The sequence below is a fragment of the Salvelinus alpinus genome, chromosome 17, assembly GCF_045679555.1.
Source record: "Salvelinus alpinus chromosome 17, SLU_Salpinus.1, whole genome shotgun sequence".
In the NCBI taxonomy this organism is placed as follows: domain Eukaryota; kingdom Metazoa; phylum Chordata; class Actinopteri; order Salmoniformes; family Salmonidae; genus Salvelinus; species Salvelinus alpinus.
In genome coordinates, this window is record NC_092102.1 from 36,365,031 (window position 1) to 36,385,480 (window position 20,450).

A 20,450-nucleotide genomic window follows, 5' to 3' on the forward strand; every position below is an offset into this window, starting at 1 on the left:
TTATCGGAACACTTTATTTTCGTCGGGCTGGGGCCATCTGTCACCTTGAGCCGATGGCTGCCCGAGCTGTTTGTGTCTATGGTGACCTCTGCTAGGGTTCCCACGAAACCACCCTTGACCTAAAAAAAGGATGTAAGCATCAAATGTTATCATAAAAGCTGTTAGTATATACTTTAAATGAAGAGTAATGCAATATCTCTGGATGTAATGGCCATCATACATTGGAGGCATTAGCTGTCCAGTCTGCCGGGCCGGTTACATGCAAATTAAGCTTGTACAACAAATAGGTGCTGTCTGAAAATCCCTGGTCCGTCTCTCCTGCAGTAGGGCATGCAATACAATTATGGTTCTATTCTAACTCTGTCAGAGGTCACCTAAAATAGACAATTTCAGACAAAGACAAATATATATGTATTTGTCTTGTTGAATGGTTCATATTTTAAACATTCTATTTTTACTTACTTTAAAAGGACTGCCAGGAACACTGACCCCTCCAAGTCACACAGATAGCGTGTTTGGCCAGAGTGGTTGGAGTGTAGTAGCAAGTATAGAGGCTCCGCTCTTTACGAACCACCTCCACATTGACTGGGACTTCATCAAATGGGTTAGAGGAATATACACATAGAATAAGTCCTACTTTCAGGCCATATACAACAGTAATAACTGTAGTGAATACTAATGAACATCATATCTAGCACAGTTCTTTATGGCAAAGAACTTTAGCAAAGTGGGACCGGAGTGCCAAGTCTAGGTCCAAGAGGCTTCTAAACAGCTTCTACCCCCAAGCCATAAGACTCCAGAACACCTAATCAAATGGCGACACAGACTATTTGCATTGCCCCCTCCCTCTTTTACACCGCTGCTACCCTGTTCTAAATTACTAACTGAACAAAACAATTTACTGTACCTAAATCTCAAGTACAGTTTACAAAATAATTGACAAAATCCTTTCATATGCTGCAAGACTTCTGCATCTCTGGAGAAGAGCAGAATGTTCCAAATACATGGACAAGCACAGAATGACCCAAATACATGGACAAGCACAGAATGACCCAAATGCATGGACAAGCGCAGAATGACCCAAATGCTAAATAGAGCAGAACAAATGGACCCAGTAACTGCAGGGAGGCACTCGTCTTGTGTGGGTAGCATTTATTTTTATTCGGGCGTTTGTGGGACATGAAGACTGTCCTCGATCTCATCTTCATCACAGGTCACATGCACAGCGTTCTGCCCTGGATTTGTCCATAGAACCTCAAAACACAAATCACCTTTGTGTAAAAACAAGGCTAGCCAGATTGCCTGTTATGAGCGCTGATTAACATAGGAGAGGTAGAGCAGTAACAAACCTGATTGGGGATTGAGGGGGGCTCCAGGTTTCAGTTGAGCTTTGGGGAACATGGAGTGGTAAGTCATGATGGACTGCTCATCCACACGAGGGTCGATGATCTCCTCTGGGGCAATGCCCTGGATGCAAAAGAGAAACAATGGTTATGTAAATGTTTGTCCTTTCCTGATGAATTATGCTAGCACCAATTATTCCCCAAACTGGCCTCTTCAGGTCACATGCAAGGTGACATCGCCCCTACAAGCTAAAACAACGTGCATGATGTAAATCTGCTACATTTTATGTATTCCTTTCACTATGAGCAAAGGACTCTACTTCCTGAAGGCTTTGTTTGTGTGGTGAATTCTGTAATGAGCGATGATTACCCACCCCCCCAGAGGCTGTTCCCAAAAGTTACAACCTAAAATGAAATCTCTACAAATTCCTAGAGTTACACCAATGTACTGGGAACCATATGGGATATTGAGGGGTGCTGCACACTCATAACAAATCAGGGCACGTACGTTTTGAAATGTCAGCCCTGTTCCCCTGTGATTTAGTGGTTTATTCAATATGTGGAAACCACAAGAGTGTTGATAGTCCGAGGACTCACCTGTGGCACTCCCAGTCTGGACACAGGCCTGCAGGCAGGGAGAAAGACAGAGTATCAAAGATCAGGTTCTAGACTATATAAGGTATAGGAAGTATGCCTTACCCAGTAACAACAACGCTGGATGTTGTCTTCATGAATCCAGTTATAGTTCACCTGGGGCCAGTCCGTCCACCAGTGTCCCAAGAGCCATGCCATTCTGCCAGTCCTGGCTGAAGTTGGTGATAGGCAGTTCAGGCACCTTGTCCAGGATCCACCCAGCAGCCGTAGCTCAGGGGTCTGTTTCTTGGTCTTGTCCTGGCCCTCGTCCTCCAGTAAATGAGAAGAGATGGAGTAGTGTAGGATCCACACCAACCCCAAAATCAGCTTCATATTCCCGTCCACAACGGCCCAACGGCCTTACTGTTGAGGCAGCACCATATTATACCCACAAGAATGGATGGGAGATCCAGTGTTATCTAACACAAACAGTATCACACATCTCCCAGGGTAAATCAAACAGTCCATTAGTCTTCACTTTTATAACATAAAAAATTGTGGCAACATGTGCAAAGACATGACTGTACATAGTAACTGTGAGGTACATTAAACAAAGACTGAACCATAGAAAACTGGCCAAATTGTATAATTACAAGTAATGGTACATTGAAGTTAAAAATAAATATGGTATCTGCACAATGCAACCCCATTCAACCTCATGTAAAGTGTAACCAAAGAAGTGTGACTTTGTCTTCTTCCTTATCTTGGCCTGGCTGCCAGACTGAAATTGATCCCTGAGCATTTCAACATGTCACTGACCTATGGACACCAGCTTGACATTCTCCTGTTCCAGAAACTCGAGCGCAACAGAGACATTATCCAGCCTCATCTGTCTGAATGTGGGCCTGGTGTGGTACTTCCTTGTCTAACCCTGGCCATAAAGAGGCTTTTATTCTCTATTTTGGTTAGCCCAGGGTGCGACTAGGGTGGGCATTCTAGTTTCTTTATTTCTATGTTTTCTATTTCTTTGTGTTTGGCCGGGTGTGGTTCTCAATCAGAGGCAGCTGTCTATCGCTGTCTCTGATTGGGAATCATACTTAGGCAGCCTTTTCCCACCTGTGTTTTGTGGGTAGTTGTTTTCTGAATAGTTTAGTATCGTTACAGAACTGTTCGTTTTCCTCTTTGTTCTAGTGTTCTGATTTAATAAAATATCATGAACACGTGCTGCGCTTTGGTCCAGTCATTTCCAGGAAGAGGATCATGACATTCCTGAACATCTTCTTATGGCTCAAGACCTCCAGTAGGGCGATGAGAGTCAGCCCGTCGTTTAGGTCAAACTGAAGGTCACCTATGAACCCGTTTACACACTTCAGGTGCTTGTTGCACCACCGTGTGATGGTGTTCTTCTGGATATTCTTCAATGGTGCATCATCTGTCAGGTTACACACACTGTGTTCAGCCAGAGAGACCTCGCTCTTGGTAAATGGCATACTGTAATATACTAACGTTGCTTGTTCCTTGTTGCTTTCTTCCCCTTCCTCTGTTTCAAATCTGTCTGTCTCCCCATAGTGCGGTGGAGCTTTTAAAGGAGGGCGAGTTGTGGAATATGAGAAGTGATAACCTCACAGATTTCAGGAGTTTTTGCTGTAGAGGGACAAAATATTCCCTCTGTGTTATCTTAACACAAAACATTGTCCAAACTGTTAGTATAGAAAGAAGTGCATCAGACACTACATTTCATGACCTCACTAGGATGTGTATTGAGGGTTATTGGATGGAGGTCAGTAAGACTACCCCTCGGATGTAAAGCTGATCTCCATCTGGGGGCCCTATGTGTAAAATCTGCTTCCAACTCACCCTCAAACATGTAGATCCCCTGAACGCAGCTCTCTCCAGATCCCAATCACCTGAATTCTAGTCACCTGTTCACACACCTGCATGTCATTATCACACACTATTTAGTTCAGTTCTTTGCACCCCATCACTGTGAGGTATTGTTTGTTTTGTGACACGTATTTCAGAGTGCTGGGTTTCCCGTGAGTTACTCCTATGTATGATAGTTTTTGCCTGCCTCACGAACGACGCCTATTCCCTGCCTGTACTTTAGCCGGATTGCCTAATCCCCGGACTACGTTACTAGCCTTTTCCCTGCCTGTAATGTTGCCCCTTTGGACCTCCAATGTATGACCTTCTGCCTGCCCCTGGACCCAGATACCTGTTGCCTCCTGTGGTCCTTTGCAATAAACACCTGCTGTGCCCTGCGCTTGAAACCAGCTCTGTCTCCCCTCGTGTTCATTACATTATGACTAATATCCAGGCCTGATTTCATCCCTACACCCCCTGCCTGCATTGATGTCATTCATTATTAATATCAGGATAAGACTATTATTACATATAATTTGATGGGCGAGAAACATCTCACCTTATGTTGCCCGTGTAGCAGCCGTAGCTCAGGGGTCTGTTTTTTGGTCTTGTCCTGGCCCCCGTCCTCATTGAGATGGACTGCAGGAAGGCGTTGAGGGGTGTGTGTGCATGCGTGTTATTGAAAAATGGTGACTCTACATCTTTGCAAAATACTGAAACAAGAGTCCTCTAAATGCCAAACACATGTCCAAGTTTAAGGTACTTTCCTCTGTTTCTTCCAAAAGCACCTTTTCTGATTATCAATAGTAAAGTAATATCCATCAGAGATGCCTAGAGAAGTTGATGATACTTTGTAGCCTATGGCCAAATCAACAACTGTTCAACATGACTCACATGCCATACTGTAAACATTGAGATTTCATACGGTCAATGAGAGGTTTCTACCAACCCAAACTTAACATGTGGCTCCACTTATTGTCTAATATGTGGTACTGGAGAAAAATAATCATGATTATGAGATTTAGAATGTTTAATTAAGGTCACACAAAGTACATTTTAGAGCAAATAGTTTTACTTTAAACTATATTATCACCGCCATTGTCTTTTTCAAAATACAGTACATTTTGCACAATTATTTACATTGGAAAAAGCAATGCTTGAATTACAGTATATTTTGTGGTGAATTTAATTGGATGACAAATGAATTGATACTAGAGGTTTAAATTGCATGCAAACATTGATTCAAAAGGGAGGTAGGCCTACTGAATAGTCAACAGTTAACATCAAATTGAGGGGGAACGTCTAACTTTTTGGGCTCAAGATCATTAATCTCTGGGTATTCCTTAACCCTTTTTACCAGAATTATGTGAGTGAGTGTATGCAAATTATCTAAGGTCATTCACCATGTATTCACACATAGCTTAGGCGTTGCAACGCAGCAAATTAAAGTTTAAGGTGAATTTACATATTTTACTGGACTCTAAAACAAAGAAAGTGTTTAGGGCAGTTGGACCTCGAAGACAGAAGGTCTTTCTGCAGTAATATTAAACATTATCAGTGAGGATAACAGTGTACAGTATCTTTAGCCTATATTCATTGTTGAAATCCTATGAGAAGATAGAGTCCTAATGTAAAACATAAAGAGAAAAACAAAAATGCATTTATGAGTTTCTGAAATTAGAACTTTAGGAAGATTGAACTTGTCTTTAATTGTACAGTATATTTGATATTCATTTCTCAAATTTCTCTCTAAAATATATCAATGAAACTATCAGTATTCAACTAAAGGGCTCTCCTTGTTAAAACATCTGAACATGAGTAAACAACTGAACAGATCAGGAGGCAATGCATTTAATAGGTTTAGTGTACAGAAGTCTGACCATATGTACGTATGTGTGCATGTTTGCACTCATATATCCTTGTGTGTGTGTGTCTCACACTCAGGTCCTGGCGTAGAGCACGGCAGCAGTCATAGTCGCTACCACGGCAACTGCATGAGGCACCCAGACGATCCATCCACTCTGAAATAGGAAGTGACACAAACTGAAACACTGACCTCAGCACCGTCTGACAGGCTGCTCTAGCCCTTTAACAGCACCCGATTGGCCAAAGCTGTCATGGAATGCACAGAGAACAATGACGGTTAAAAGCAACATGTTCACATAGAGCAAGACAAGACAAAAATCAGCCCATAGAAAGAGAGATTCGTTAGATATTAAAGATCCAGGCAAGAGGAGAAGATGTCATATTAGAAATGTTAGTTCTGTCATGGGGAGACATCGTATTTTCCTCAGTATTTCAGAGGAACGAGAGAGACTTTTCAATTTCGAGACTTGAGATTTGTTTCATGCAGTGTGCTGACAGAGACAAACAATGCAAGATGTAGGCCGGGTTGACTGGACAGGAGTACGGTGTACCTTTCTACCACAATGCGCCGAAGCACCAATACAGCAAAGCCAGGATAAGGCCGATGAGTATGGCTTGGACAGGCAGCAATAGGGAGGTCTACAGGAGGGAAGGGATATAAAGACATCGTTGGGAATGGGTGAGTTTGACCCCAGGAGAGTGGGTCAACTCATCAAATATACTGTGTTTATTAAACATTAGGAACACCTGCTCTTTCCATGACATTGAATGACCAGATGAATCCAGTTAATTTTTTTAATTTTTACATTTAACCTTTATTTAACTAGGCAAGTCAGTTGAGAACAAATTCTTATTTACAATGACGGCCTACTCCGGCCAAACCCGGACGACGCTGGGCCAATTGTGCGCCGCCCTATGGGACTCCCAATCACGGCCGGATGTGATACAGCCTAGATTTGAACATGGTACTGTGGTGACGATTCTTGCACTGAGATGCAGTGCCTTAGACCGCTGCGCCACTCAGGATAGCTTAAAAGGTTAAAGCTATGATCCTTTATTGATGTCAATTGGTAAATCAATTGTTAAATCCATTTCAGAGGAGAGACAATTGAGACATGGGTTGTGTATGTGTGCCATTTAGAGGTTGAATGGGCAAGACAAAAGATTTAAGTGCCTTTGAACGGGGTATGGTAGTAGGTGCCAGGCGCACCGTTTTAAGTGTGTCAAGAACTGCAACACTGCTGGGTTTTTCCCACTCAACAGTTTCTCGTGTGTATCAAGAATGGTCCCCCACCCAAAGGACATCAGCCAACTTGACACAACTGTGGGAAGCATTGGAGCCAACATGGGCCAGCATCCCTGTGGAACGCTTTCAATACCTTGTACAGTCCATGTCCTGACGAATTTAGGCTGTTCTGAGGGCAAAAGGGGATGCAACTCAATATCAGGAAGGTGTTCCTAATATTTTGTACACTCAGCGTATATTGATATCGGTACAATAAATACACAACACAATATGTATCTGACCATATTCTAACATACTACAAGCGTGTCCAAGTGTGTCTAAGTCTAGAAGCAATAGTCAAGGGACAAGCGGGTTGGGAGGAGGGAGGGAGCAGTTGTGGTGTGATTAGAAATGCTCTGGTGAACACCTGTTGTATCCTGTGCACGTGTCGAATAAACTCTGAAACTTTTCAACTTGAAACTCAAAGGAAGGGGTAGCCTGCTACTGGTGCTGCTTGAAGTCAATTTCATCTCAACTGATCTCAACTCAACATTTGAATTCAACCCAACATTTCCAAAACATATATATTTACAGCATGCATGTTGAAGACCTCTTCTTAGTCGCAGTATATTTTTTAAAGTCTTGATAGTGGATAACTCACTTTGTTTCCTTTCTCCCGCAGCATTTTCAGGTCAGCTTTACACTCCTCAAGCTCATCAGTGATCGACTGCTTTTCCTGTTCGGTTCTCTCAAACTTCTCCTTCAGGTCTGACAGCTCGGTCTGCGTCTCTTCGTACTGAAAACAGAGAGGTTATAAATATTACAGGGCATTCATAAAACATGCATAGTTTGAGCAACCGTAAGGCTTCTGTTTCAAAAGGGATAAAACAGCGGTTGTAAAAGTCCAGGCCCTCATCAAATACTTTGAACAAATACTTCCTTCCTCCCTTCCATGTAGTGACCACTGGGCTAACAAGATAGGATTGTGATAATTATGCGTTCCATTATATACTTAAGCAATAAGGCCCAAGGGGGTGTGGTATATGGCCAATATACCATGGCTAAGGGCTGATCTTATGCATGACGCAAAGCGGAGTGCCTGGACACAGCCCTTAGCCGTAGTATATTGGCCATATACCACAAATCCCTGAGGTGCCTTATTGCTATTCAAAACTGGTTACCAATGTAATTAGAGCAGGAAAAACAAATGTTTTGTCATACCCATGGTATACGGTCTGATATACCACGGCTGTCAGCCAATCAACATTCAGGGTTCAAATCACCCAGTTTATAATGTAGCTTTTTTTAGCCTATCCAGTCATGTCAGATCATAGATCAGGGATTACTTCAAGGAAGAGAGGAAGACAGCATGCATGTGCCCACCTCTCTCTGCAGGTCCTTGGTGCGGCCGTCTGACTGGTCCAGCTGGCTCTGAAGTTTGGTGTTGTCCTGCTGGTGCTGCTCCTGCTGGGCCCCCAGCCTCTTCTCCATCTCCACCTGAGAGAGCTCCAGGGCCTTCAGAATGCTGCCCAGCTCAGCACTCTGGGCACGCGAGCTGGGGGAGAGAGAGGGGTAGAAAGAGAGAGAGAGACAGAGGTTCAGGAACAGTGTTACTGTCTATGAATGATTTGTAGACCAATGTATTCTAATTGTGACCATTTCAATGTCAAATGTATTGGTCTGTTAATGAGAGTGTGTGTGTATATATATGTGTATGTCGGTGTGTGCACGAAAGAAAGAGTCAAAGATAACTGGGCATTAGAGCAAGGGAGAGTGTGACAGTGGCAGAGACAGACGTGCAAATACTGGGACCATTTCTGAGTTGAGTTGCGCCCAATCGAATCTGTGTATGATGTTTAGGCACAGATGCTCTTGCCAGTTGTGTTTCAGACTACAGACTGACCTGGCCAAATCCTTCTCTAGCTCCTTTTGCTTCTTCAGCATGGCCTCTTTCTCTGAGCGCATGACAGCACTCTCATTCTGTAGGTTCCCCTTCTCCTTCTGGTGAGCCCTGAGCAGTTCCTCCTTCTCCGCCTTGAGGGCAGCACTCTCCTTCTGGTGTGTATTCAGCACTTCCTGTTTCTCCAAGCGCAGGGATGACACCTCCCTCTGGAGGCTGGTGCACTCCCTCTGCATAGACTCCATTTCACCTGCTGTAGAAAACCATAGGGACGCTCAGACATGTCATTATATCACAGCCTGGGTGATAGTCTGTTTCTGCTTCAGCCAACTCCTTGATACTTTCAGTAAAACTATTTAGTCAGTCTATTCGGGGCTAATTAGCTGCCCAAACTAAGTTGATGTGGATATATTTTCACATGGATGCAACTTTGTGTACAAATGCTTTATAAATCACATAAATAACACTCCTTATTTCAGATAAATATTGTGTGTACAGAGTATCAATATTTGTTATGTATTTTCTATGCATTGTATATGTAGTACCTTGCAGTGGTGGAAAAAGTACAGAATTGTCATACTTGAGTAAAAGTAAAGATACCTTAACAGAACATTACTAAAGTAAAAAGTGAGACACCCAGTAAAATCCTACTTGAGTAAAAGTAAAAGTATTTGGTTTTAAATATACTTTACATATCAAAAGTAAATGTAATTGCTAAAATATTCTTAAGTATCAAAAGTAAAAGTAAAAGTATAAATAATTTCAAATTCCTTATATTAAGCAAACCAAATGGCACGATTTTCTGGATAGCCAGGGGCACACTCCAACACTCAGACATAAAAAAAGCATTTGTGTTTAATGAGTCCGCCAGATTAGATGCAGTAGGGATGGCCAGGGATTTTCTCTTTAAGTGCGTGAATTAGACAATTTTCTTGTCCTGCTAAGCATTCAAAATGTAACAAGTACTTGTGGGTGTCTGGGAGAATGTATGGAATAAAAAGTACATTATTTTCTTCAGGAATATAGTGAAGTAAAAGTAAAAGTCATCAAAAATATCAATAGTAAAGTAAAGTACAGATACCCAAAAAACAACTTAAGTAGTACTTCAAAGTATTTTTACTTAAGAACTTTACACCACTGGTACCTTGTGACTCGGCAGCCTTCTGCCACTGCTTGCTCTGCTGCTGTAGGTCACCTTGGAGGCCGTTAATCTCACGCTCATACTTGCTGGCTGTCTCTCGCCACTTCTCCATATCCTTGGAGACGGTTGCTAGGTTACCCTGGACCGTAGAGACCTCCCGCTTCCAATCGGCGGTGGCAGCATCAAGGGTGCGACGCAGCGTCTTCACTTCTTCTCGGGATCTGTGCAGTTCATCTTGTGAACTCAGGGAGGCGCTGTCTTTCTGTTCTCTAAGGACCCCCAGCTCGTCCTGTAGCTGACGCAGCTGGCCTGCTCACAAAGAAGACAGTGGACATTTTTAAGGATGAGAAGAGTTATATCAGGGCCGGTCCTTGCTGTTCTGCCCCAGCAAAACTAGAATAGTCCCAGTAAGCAAAATGATGTTGAAAATACATATTTTTCCAGATGTTGAAGTTAGGTTCAATTTAGGTTCTGAATGAAAGGTGAAAAGATATTTTCCATGTTTAAAATACCTATTTTCCAGAACATTGAAAAGGCATATTTTCCTGATGTAAAAAAATACCTATTTTCAGGACATTGAAATCAGGTACATTTTCTGTTGACATTTTTTTGTCATTTAGCAGACGGTCTAAGAGTGACTTACAGGAGCAATTAGGGTTGAGTGCCCTGCTCAAAGGCACATCAACAGATTTTCACCTAGTCAGCTCAAGGATTCAAACCAGCAACCTTTCAGTTACTGGCCCAACCCTCTTAACCGCTAGGCTACCTGCCACCCATTAACTATTGCTTGCTCTTGTGGTTACCCTCAACAGCTCAGGAAACCTGAGCACATGGAAAAGGCTAATACTAACGTCAACACTTGCTATAGTGGTCCCTAACAGTAAGTCAGGCCTGGAGTGCCACCCCAGTATCCATGCCCCCTTCTCTGGCCAGGCAGAGCCCAGCCATTGTGTCCGAAGGGCTGTGTGGGTCTGCCTTGGGGTCTGAAGCCATAGTGAGGAGGACGTGGAGGGCCGTTATATCCTTTAAAGGGCCCCATCTTCTTCTGCTTGGGCACTGGAGGACGCCACAAAGGAGCAGCTGGGTAGATCACCTGGTATGTGTGGCGATTTTGGGGGACGGTAGGGGAGGGACGATTTCCCTGAGGTCACTATCCTCATCTGAGGATGAACCGGAGTGGTAGTCAGACGTCACCCTCTCCACAGCGCTGGTCACCTTCTTAGTCACATCCTCATCACTATCACTCTTCTGAATGAAAGTTGAAAATACTTATTTTTCAGATGTTGAAAATACGTATTTTACAGATGTTGAAAATACGTATTTTACAGATGTTGAAATGAAGCTCATTTTTGGTTCTGAATGAAAGTTTAAAATATGTCATTTATAGACGTCTATGTTTGGGCCAAATCAAGGCTGGTCCAGACCGGACAAAATCTGAACCAAACATAGATGTCTTTGGATGTGGAAATCAAGGCCGGTCCGGAACTGCACCAACAAAAGACATCCAAAAGGCGGTGAAGCTCTCTCTATCTCACAGGACTGAAACCAACAACACAACTACACACAAACTTTAACCACATATACAATAGCCTAGATTCATGAACAGTGACGCATACAAACAAAAACTCAGCTCTACCCACACACATTCCTACACATTTCTCACACACCCCAAAAGTAATTCTAGTAAGGAAGATCCAAGGCAACTTCAAACAACACACACACACTTTGGTCTATAGTTACCGTGTAGGAGTTTCAACTGTTTTGCAGACTCGTCAGCTTGCTGCTTGTTGGCTCTCCTCTCCTCCTCCAGGAGACCTATAATGTATGACACAAATAGTACAATAAGTTAACTTCTCTAACTATGAACATTCACTGCTGCAGCTGTTGTGTGAAGGTGTGTATGCTTGTGCCTGTTATCTTTATACAGTATTGGATAATGACTGTAAGTCGCTTTGGATAAAAGCGCCTGCTAAATGGCATATATTACTATTATATTATAATCCACTGTTGTGTGAGTGTCATTCCCAAAGCTTTTCCATTACCTTGCAGTTCCATGCATTTCAGTTTTCCTGTGTTGGAGAGCTCCTGGGCCTCACGAAGCTCCTCGTTCAGATGCTTGATGACTTTCTCTGAGTCACTTGTTCCCATGTTGGATCGGTTCATCTCATCTGGGAAAGGAATGGTGGTAAATACAGTGTTCAGCAGAAGACAGACCAACATGACAGGGTGGAGACTTACAGTGCATACGGAAAGTATTCAGACCCCTTGACATTTTCCATATTTTTTCATGTTACAGCTTTCTTCTAAAATTGATAAAATAATTCCCCCCCCTCATTAATCTACACACAATACCCCATAATGACAAATACCCCATTTTTTGCAAATGTATAAAATATAAAACACTGAAATATTACATTTACATAAGTATTCAGACCCTTTACTCAGTACTTTGTTAAAGCACCTTTGGCAGCGATTACAGCCTCAAGTCTTCTTGGGTTTGATGCTACAAGCTTGGCACACATGTATTTGGGGGGTTTCTCCCATTCTTCTCTGCAGATCCTCTCAAGCTCTGTCAAGTTGGATGGGGAGCGTCGCTGCACAGCTATTTTCAGGTCTCTCCAGAGATGTTAGATCGGGTTCAAGTTCGGGCTCTGGCTGGGCCACTCAAGGACATTCAGAGACTTGTCCCGAAGCCACTCCTGCATTGTCTTGGCTGTGTGCTTAGGGTCGTTACAAATTCACCCCAGTCTGAGGTCCTGAGCACTCTGGAGCTGGTTTTCATCAAGAATCTCACAGTACTTTGCTCCGTCCATCTTCCCCTCGACCCTGAGTAATCTGCCAGCCCCTGCTACTGAAAAACATCCCCACAGCATGATGCTGCCACCACCATGCTTCACGTACAGTTGGTGCCAGGTTTCCTCCAGACGTGACGCTTGGCATTCAGGCCAATCTTGGTTTCAATCTTGGTTTCATCAGACCAGAGAATCTTGTTTCTCATGGTCTGAGAGTCTTTAGGTGCCTTTTGGCATGTGCATTTTACTAAGGAGTGGCTTCCATCTGGCCTTCTGGAAGGTTCTCCTATCTCCACAGAGGAACTCTGGACCTCTGTCAGAATGACCATTGGGTTCTTGGTCACCTCCCTGATCATGGCCCTTCTCCTCCGATTGCTCAGTTTGGCCTGGGGGCCAGCTCTAGAAAGAGTCTTGGTGGTTCCAAACTTCTTCCATTTAAGAATGATGAAGGCCACTGTGTTCTTGGACCTTCAATGCTGCAGAAATGTTTTGATACCCTTCCCCACATCTGTGCCTTGACACAATCCTCTCTCGGAGCTCTACAAACAATTCCTTCGACCTCATGGCTTGGTTTTTGCTCTGACATGCACTGTGGGACCTTATATAGACAGGTGTGCGCCTTTCCAAATCATGTCCAATCAATTGAATTTACCACAGGTGAACTCCAATCAAGTTGTAGAAACATCTCAAGGATGATCAATGGAAACAGGATCAGTGGTGGATAAAGTACCCAATTGTCATACTTGAGTAAAAGTAAAGATACCTTAACTTGCCACACGGATCCCTTTTACGGGATCATTTTCGTAAACAACTGCTGAATTGGCAGCGCCCCAAACTCAAAAATAATACTAAAAATATTTATAATCATGGAATCACAAGTGAAATATACCAAAACACAGCTTAGCTTGTTGTTAATCCACCTATCGTGTCAGATTTTGAAAATATGCTTTACAGCTAAAGCAATCCAAGCGTTTGTGAGTGTATCAATACTGCTAGAAAAGCTAGCCTTAAATTAGCTTGGTCACGAAAGTCAGAAAAGCAATCAAATTAATCGCTTACCTTTGATAATCTTTGGATGTTTGTACTCACGAGACTCCCAGTTACACAATAAATGTTATTTTTGTTCGATAAAGATTAGTTTTATAACCAAAAATCGCCATTTGGTTTGCGCGTTATGTTCAGAAAACCACAAGCTCGTTCTGGTACTGAAGGGCAGACGAAAATTCCCAAAATTATCCGTAATGTTCGTAGAAACATGTGAAAGGTTTTTTATATTCAATTCTCAGGTTGTTTTTAACATACATAATCGATCATATTTCAACCAGACGGTAAACTGTTCAATTCTACAGAGATAGAAAATGTCGAGCCAAATCTCTTCTGCGCAGGAACCAATCAAAGGACACCTGGTCATCCACTGGCGCGCTTTGATAAATCTCGCTCATTTTTCAAAATAAAAGCCTGAAACTATGTCTAAAGCTTGGACACAGCCTGAGGAAGCCATTGGAAAATAAATCTGGTTGATACGCCTTTAAATGGAGGAGGTGCAAGCAATGGAACAAGGATTTTTGTTTTTTAAAAGCACTTCTGGGTTGGAGTTCCTCAGGTTATTGCCTGCAAAATCAGTTCTGTTATACTCACAGACAATATTTTGACAGTTTTGGAAACTTTAGAGTGTTTTCTATCCTAATCTGTCAATTATATGCATATTCTAATATCTGAGCCTGAGAAATAGTCCGTTTACCTTGGGAACGTTTTTTTCCCAAATATAAAATTTCTGCCCCCTAGCTTTAAGAGGTTCAAGAAAATTACTCAAGTAAAAGTGGAAGTCACCCAGTAAAATACTACTTGAGTAAAAGTCTAAAAGTATTTGGTTTTAAATGTACTTAAGTATCAAAAGTAAATGTAATCGCTAAAATATACTTAAGTATCAAAAGTAAAAGTAAAAATAATTTCAAATTCCTTATATTAAGCAAACCAGATGTAACAATTTTCTATATTTTTTAATTAACGGATAGCCAGGGGCACACTTCAACACTCAGACATCATTTACAAACGAAGCATTTGTGTTTAGTGAGTCTGCCAGATCAGAGGCAGTAGGGATGACACGGGATGTTCTCTTGATATGTGTGTGCATTAGACAATTTTCCTGTCCTGCTAAGCATTCAAAATGTAACTAGTACTTTTGGGTGTCAGGGAAAATGTAAGGAGTAAAAAGTACATTATTTTGTTTAGGAATGTAAGTGGAGTAAAAGTAAAAGTCATCAAAAATATAAATAGTAAAGTAAAGTACAGATACCCCAAAAAACGACTTAGTACTTTAAAGTCTTTTTACTTAAGTACTTTACACCACTGAACAGGATGCACCTGAGCTCAATTTCGAGTCTCATAGCAAAGGGTCTGAATACTTATGTAAATAAGGCCTTTCTGTTTTTAATATTTTGTAAATGTTCAAAAATGTCAAAAGCGTGTTTTTGCTGTTTTGCCCGATTTATTCCATTTTAGAATAAGGCTATAGTCAAGGGGTCTGAATACTTTCCCAATCCACTGTATCTACAGTAGGGGCAAATGAGGACAAATATTATCATAAAATTATAGATGACTGACATTAGCCACATGTGGTCTCGTACTTTCTATTACCCTCGTTAGGCCTTTGCGAGATTCCAAAGCTAATGTCAAACTTGACTGAATGTCTGACTCTCTGGACTATTTTGCCTCCCCACTCCCTGCCAACAGATTACATTTAGCCATGGATGAAATGTGAGATAATTTCCCAAGATGACCAAAAATTTGACTATTACATAAACTAATTACATCCCAAAAATAGAATAATTAATAATGTCATCTGAACTCACATATTGGGGTCCGCTTATATTAGCGGGCACTTATAGTAGTCAAGCCCTTTGATGTACCCTCAAAGTAATCACATTTCTCACAGTTTCAAAGCAATGACCTCTACTGACTATGATTTCATAGGTCGAAAAGATGACTAGTAGAGAAAGCAACGCATAACTCTCTCTCAAAATAGATGGAATAAAAGCCAGCTAAAACTCTTCTTCTAATCTGCCAGGGCTGTAAAAAGAGACGACCTCATCCTAGATCAAGCGTTTGGCAGAGGCCAAAACAAGACGCCATAACAGATGGAGCCTGTGCACCATAAATGGAGATATCAGAGGGCTATGACATCACTGTGGCAGACACTGTATCAGTGCAGAAACTAACAATATGGGTGTTTCAGATAACAGACATGCACACACAACCTCGCACACTCGCTAGCTCGTTTAAATACACGTGCAAACGTTACTGTGGAATATTAGCTTTGACGTCAAACCAGAGAACTAATCAGAGATGTTAGTTATGCTAATCAATGTCCATAAACAAAGCAGTGTTTAGAGTCTGCTGGAGGCTGGTGGTGCACCCCCCCCACCCCCCCCCCCTCCCCCACCCCTGTTCAGGCACATGACCTCCCACTGTGTGTGAAGACAGGGAGGAATGCTCTGGCCTCTATCTGAGAGAGTGCGTGTTTGTGTGTGTGTGCATGTGTGTGCATGTCTGTAAATGGCTGAATGAGCATGAGAACGTGTGTAGGTGTGTGTATGGATGTTTGCGCGGAGCATATGTCAGGAGCTGAGTGAGTTTCGTTGTGTGTGTTTCTCTGAGGAAATGGATTCTTCGTGAGGAGCTGAGTGAGGTTAAATGTGTCAGCGTGTGTGAGAGAGAGCGAGAGAAACTGAGAGAGAGAAAGCAAGAGATAGGGAGAGAGAGAGAAAGCAAGAGAGAGGTAGAGAGAGAGAAAGCAAGAGAGAGAGAAAGCAAGAGAGAGGGAGAGAGAGAGAAAGCAAGAGAGAGAGAGAAAGCAAGAGAGAGGGAGAGATAGAGAGGCTGTGTGTGTGAGAGAATGTGTCCGATAGTAACAGGATGTGTTAGAGCAGGGGTGTCAAACATATGGCCTGTGGGCCCCAAAAAATACAAATAAAAAACTATATTTCATTTAAAATAACTCAAACCAAATCGAAACTGTGTAAAAATTATAATGGACCTACCATACCGTTTCCTGACTGTGTTCAGCTCGCTAATAATCACCTAAATGAAAGCTAGACAGTCAGGGAGCTTATACAATTCCAAAAACGTTTGAGGACTATTTTATGCAAATTCTGACCGCGAGGAAATATAACCAATTTTCAGTGCGGCCCTCCAGATCTCGTTAAAAACCGAACACGGACCCCGGAATGTATTTTTTTGTTGACATCCCTATGTTAAAGGTTTATCTCTCACTGACACATCATGGTTGGTCATTACTTCTTGGGATATTTGGTGTCATCAAATGATGCCGGATGAAAAAACACAACTCTGGAATATTCCTTTCTACGTCTAAAAATATTTCTCAGACTTGCTGGTTCATCGACCATTACGTTCCCTCATAGGCACCACAGAATGAATGTAATGAGAATCCTTCTAACCCTTTTTCTATTTTTACATCTCATCATGCTGAAGGCTATAGCCGTCATGCTCCATCCACCCTAATGTCTAAGCCCGCTACCATTGTGGCAGCCATTCAAAACTGAGTCAGAGGCTTCATGATTCCCTGACCGGTACTGTATTTTTATACATTAACACTCACAAAGAAATCTTCTGGTCTAGGCCTGATGCTTTGGTTTACAGCTACAGAATATACTGCAGGTGTAATGATTCCTATGTTATAAGGGTAACTTCATATTATAAAGCTCTGATGAGATTTACACTATAAACTGTGAAAAAAGATAACCCTAAGGTCAAATGTGTTATTGTTGTTATGGTGAATAGCCAATGTGTTCTGTATAGCCTATCTGACTAGTGGCATTACTAATTAATTGATCATGCACAATTGATTCACTCACAGACATGCATCAGGAACATACACAAGGTACTCCAGTGTCCTCTCTAAAATGTTATTCTCTTGTTAGAATTGGTTGTCAATCCTGTCAACCTAAATGTCAATACTGTCATTTAACAGTCATTTGAGGTGATCCCTAATGTATTAAAGGCTCCTTCAGATTACGGTTTGATTCCACTTGAAACCAGAGAACTGTGGCCCTAAACACAATGCCTTTTATAGCAATGCGAGCTCTTAAATGTCCCGTTTCCACACCCAGTCTTTCCTTTACAAAGTCTCTCTCTCTTTGACCCTTTCCTCCTCACTCGGCAACGAGGTCTGGGATGACTTGCACAAGTCCGTAATAGAATAGGAGGTGACTGGTTAGAGACATCAGAACTGATCCAACAGATCCCGGTCAGTTATTATAATCTGTCCAATTACATGTAATAAGAATAAAGAAAAGGTCTCACTCACCTTTAATGAGTGTGACCTTCATGGGTTCTTTCAGCTCCTGATGATCCATTTGCTTATCTGCAAAAAAGGATACATTATCATTTCATATGAGTACAGTGACTTTGCAAACAGTTCGGGGTGAGAGATGAGCTAACTTGAGAATAAAATATTGACAAGATATCATAGCAGAAGAAGAAATCAATGACATAACATATGAAGCACAAGACTGAAAAATGTAATTGAATGTGAAATGAATGTGCATACAACATACATTGAGGACTTTATGAAGAGATGTTGTATTATTGTATTCTATGAAAGCAATTAAAAATGAAAGGATAATAATTGAAAATAATAAAGCCTATATAAGTACATTACATTTCAAAACATATAATAATGTGATATTACCTCAGGTCAGGTGTTCTCTGCTATAATCAGTGCTGGGGCTACAGCAGTCCCTGGCATGAAGAATTCTTTCCAACTATCTGATTTTTCAGATGCGAAATGGAATAGTCCATCTGAAGAGGGGGACATCAAATGCAATAACAAAGACTATCCATCAGACTGCCAAGCTATTTTCCAAGGCATGTTAGGAAAAGAACCACTGGTACAGTAAAAATTACTGGTTGACTACCTTGAGGGTAGTCAAAATCTAATGATAGAGGTCATCCAGATCAAAACAATAATTGTCACAAATAGTCCCCCCTCTTCATGGTGGAGGGTCCCAGTCTTTCCACACTAGGTCATGAATCTGACTGGGGCATCTCGGAAGCTGCAGCTGCATACTGAAACAGAGGGAGGTTTTGTTCAGGGAATGAGCTGCTCCCAGGCCAGTTGGTACTGATGTAGAAATGGGGGCTTAGCCTAACAATAGGACCTTCCAATGTGAGATTGTGTGAGAGTGGGTAGTGTGTGAGTGTATGAGTTTCTGAGTGTGTGTATGTGTGTCTGTGTGTGTGCCCTTGTTATGCCAAGTAGGGCACTGCCATTTCCCTTTAATTTAACTCCATGCTGACCATATGTTTCCATAAGGATAAATTATGCTGCAACATTTTGAGCTCTGAAAGGGGTACTGTTGACAATAAAAGCAGGACATAGAATAAACAGAAACAAATGATGTGGAGTATGACATAATATAAACTGGTGTAATGTTAGAAGTGGAGAATGCAACTAATACACTGAACTAATGTGGTGTGACATTAATAAGGTTAGGAGGCTTTGCCAGAAGTTCAGAATGGGACACAATAATAAAATAGATTTAGCAAAACCAAAGAGACTAATCTAGGAAATCCATGAATGAGGGAAATACTGCCAGTACACTTCCCTGATACATGTGTAAATATTGTAATATAAATTGTGCATTCCTTTATTATACTTTATACATTTTATTATTTCATATTGTTGTTGCATTGTCGAGAAGGAACCTGCAAGTAAGCATTTCATTGGACAGTGTATACCACGTGTATCCTGTACATTCAACTAATAAAACTTGAAACTACACAGTCTCAAGAACAACCTAGAGAACTGTGAATCAAAACAGAATGAAAAAATAAAACGTAAATACCACCAGGGTAATACTGCCACTCAGGTGTGTGTTTGTGTGTGTGACAACCAAGTACTGTGACTTCCACAGTACTACAACGTTTTTCCTCCTAGACTGAATGGATACATTTGATCATCCATGTACAGATTAGTAGAAATGAAGAAGGGAGTTAATAAAATATTTCCTGTAGGGACCCAAGTTTTTTCTGACCATTTGATGTGACCTGGAGTGGAGAAAATATGGAACCTAATTAAAGGGTTGAACTAGGGCCCCGTTTGTTCTAGTCAGGTCATGTAGTTACCCTTAAACATGTAACTAAATCTGTATTAGGCCCTACCAGATCAATAAATTATCATCAATGTCCACTTTTATACAATTTATACTGTATTGTCTTTATGCTGGAGACACACAATATATGTTTTTATATTTCCCGTAAGTATCCTGTGAGAAAAGGTAGAAAAGCAAGAGAGGTAGAAAAGCAAGAGAGCTCTATACATAGGCCTACAGAATAGTATGAACAACAAAAAACTAGGAAAAAGAACAAGGTCACTTCAATTAATTTCCCAGTTGAACCGTTTGGGAGTGTCTTATGATGAGATTTTGTAGAACTATCGCTAGAAAAACTCAAAAACTCAGACTGGTCATCTCCGTATAACCGTTGCAAGACCCACTGGTTGATGCTTATTTATAAAACCCTCTTAGGCTTCACTCGTCCCTATCTGAGATACCTACTGCAGCCCTCATCCTCTAAAGACAACACCCATTCTGCCAATCACATTCAGTTAAAGGTCCCCAAAGCACACACATCCCTGGGTCGCTCCTCTTTTCAGTGTGCTGCAACTAGCAACAGGAACGAGCTGCAAAAAAAAAAAACTAAAACACTCTTACTGACAGTTGTGGTG

General features: G+C 41.6%; 2 protein-coding genes across 5 annotated transcripts; both read right to left on the reverse strand.

Moving 5' to 3' along the window:
* Nucleotides 1-1,135: 1,135 nt before the first annotated feature.
* Nucleotides 1,136-2,913, reverse strand: LOC139543262 (filamin-B-like). Of its 3 annotated transcripts, XM_071349507.1 has the most exons (5): nucleotides 2,736-2,881; nucleotides 2,043-2,339; nucleotides 1,914-1,968; nucleotides 1,350-1,467; nucleotides 1,136-1,254 (listed from the first exon to the last, which is right to left on the reverse strand). In XM_071349507.1, exons 2-5 carry the CDS (start codon nucleotides 2,072-2,074, stop codon nucleotides 1,208-1,210), a joined length of 252 nt encoding a protein of 83 aa, XP_071205608.1. In that variant the 5' UTR covers nucleotides 2,075-2,339; nucleotides 2,736-2,881; the 3' UTR covers nucleotides 1,136-1,207. The 3 variants fall into 3 exon arrangements, with proteins under 3 accessions (XP_071205608.1, XP_071205607.1, XP_071205606.1); XM_071349506.1 differs by lacking the exon at nucleotides 1,914-1,968 and having other exon boundaries at nucleotides 2,736-2,913; XM_071349505.1 differs by lacking the exon at nucleotides 1,914-1,968 and having other exon boundaries at nucleotides 2,043-2,335.
* A 1,878-nt stretch (nucleotides 2,914-4,791) lies between these two features.
* Nucleotides 4,792-18,640, reverse strand: slmapb (sarcolemma associated protein b). 2 transcript variants are annotated; one of them, XM_071348813.1, is made up of 10 exons: nucleotides 18,414-18,640; nucleotides 18,030-18,086; nucleotides 11,954-12,079; nucleotides 11,652-11,726; nucleotides 9,915-10,220; nucleotides 8,774-9,023; nucleotides 8,254-8,425; nucleotides 7,532-7,666; nucleotides 6,197-6,284; nucleotides 4,792-5,800 (listed from the first exon to the last, which is right to left on the reverse strand). In XM_071348813.1, the coding sequence occupies exons 2-9, from the start codon at nucleotides 18,076-18,078 to the stop codon at nucleotides 6,201-6,203; spliced, it is 1,197 nt and encodes a 398-aa protein (XP_071204914.1). In that variant the 5' UTR covers nucleotides 18,079-18,086; nucleotides 18,414-18,640; the 3' UTR covers nucleotides 4,792-5,800; nucleotides 6,197-6,200. The 2 variants fall into 2 exon arrangements, with proteins under 2 accessions (XP_071204914.1, XP_071204915.1); XM_071348814.1 differs by lacking the exon at nucleotides 6,197-6,284 and having other exon boundaries at nucleotides 18,414-18,530.
* Between the last annotated feature and the right edge of the window lie 1,810 nt (nucleotides 18,641-20,450).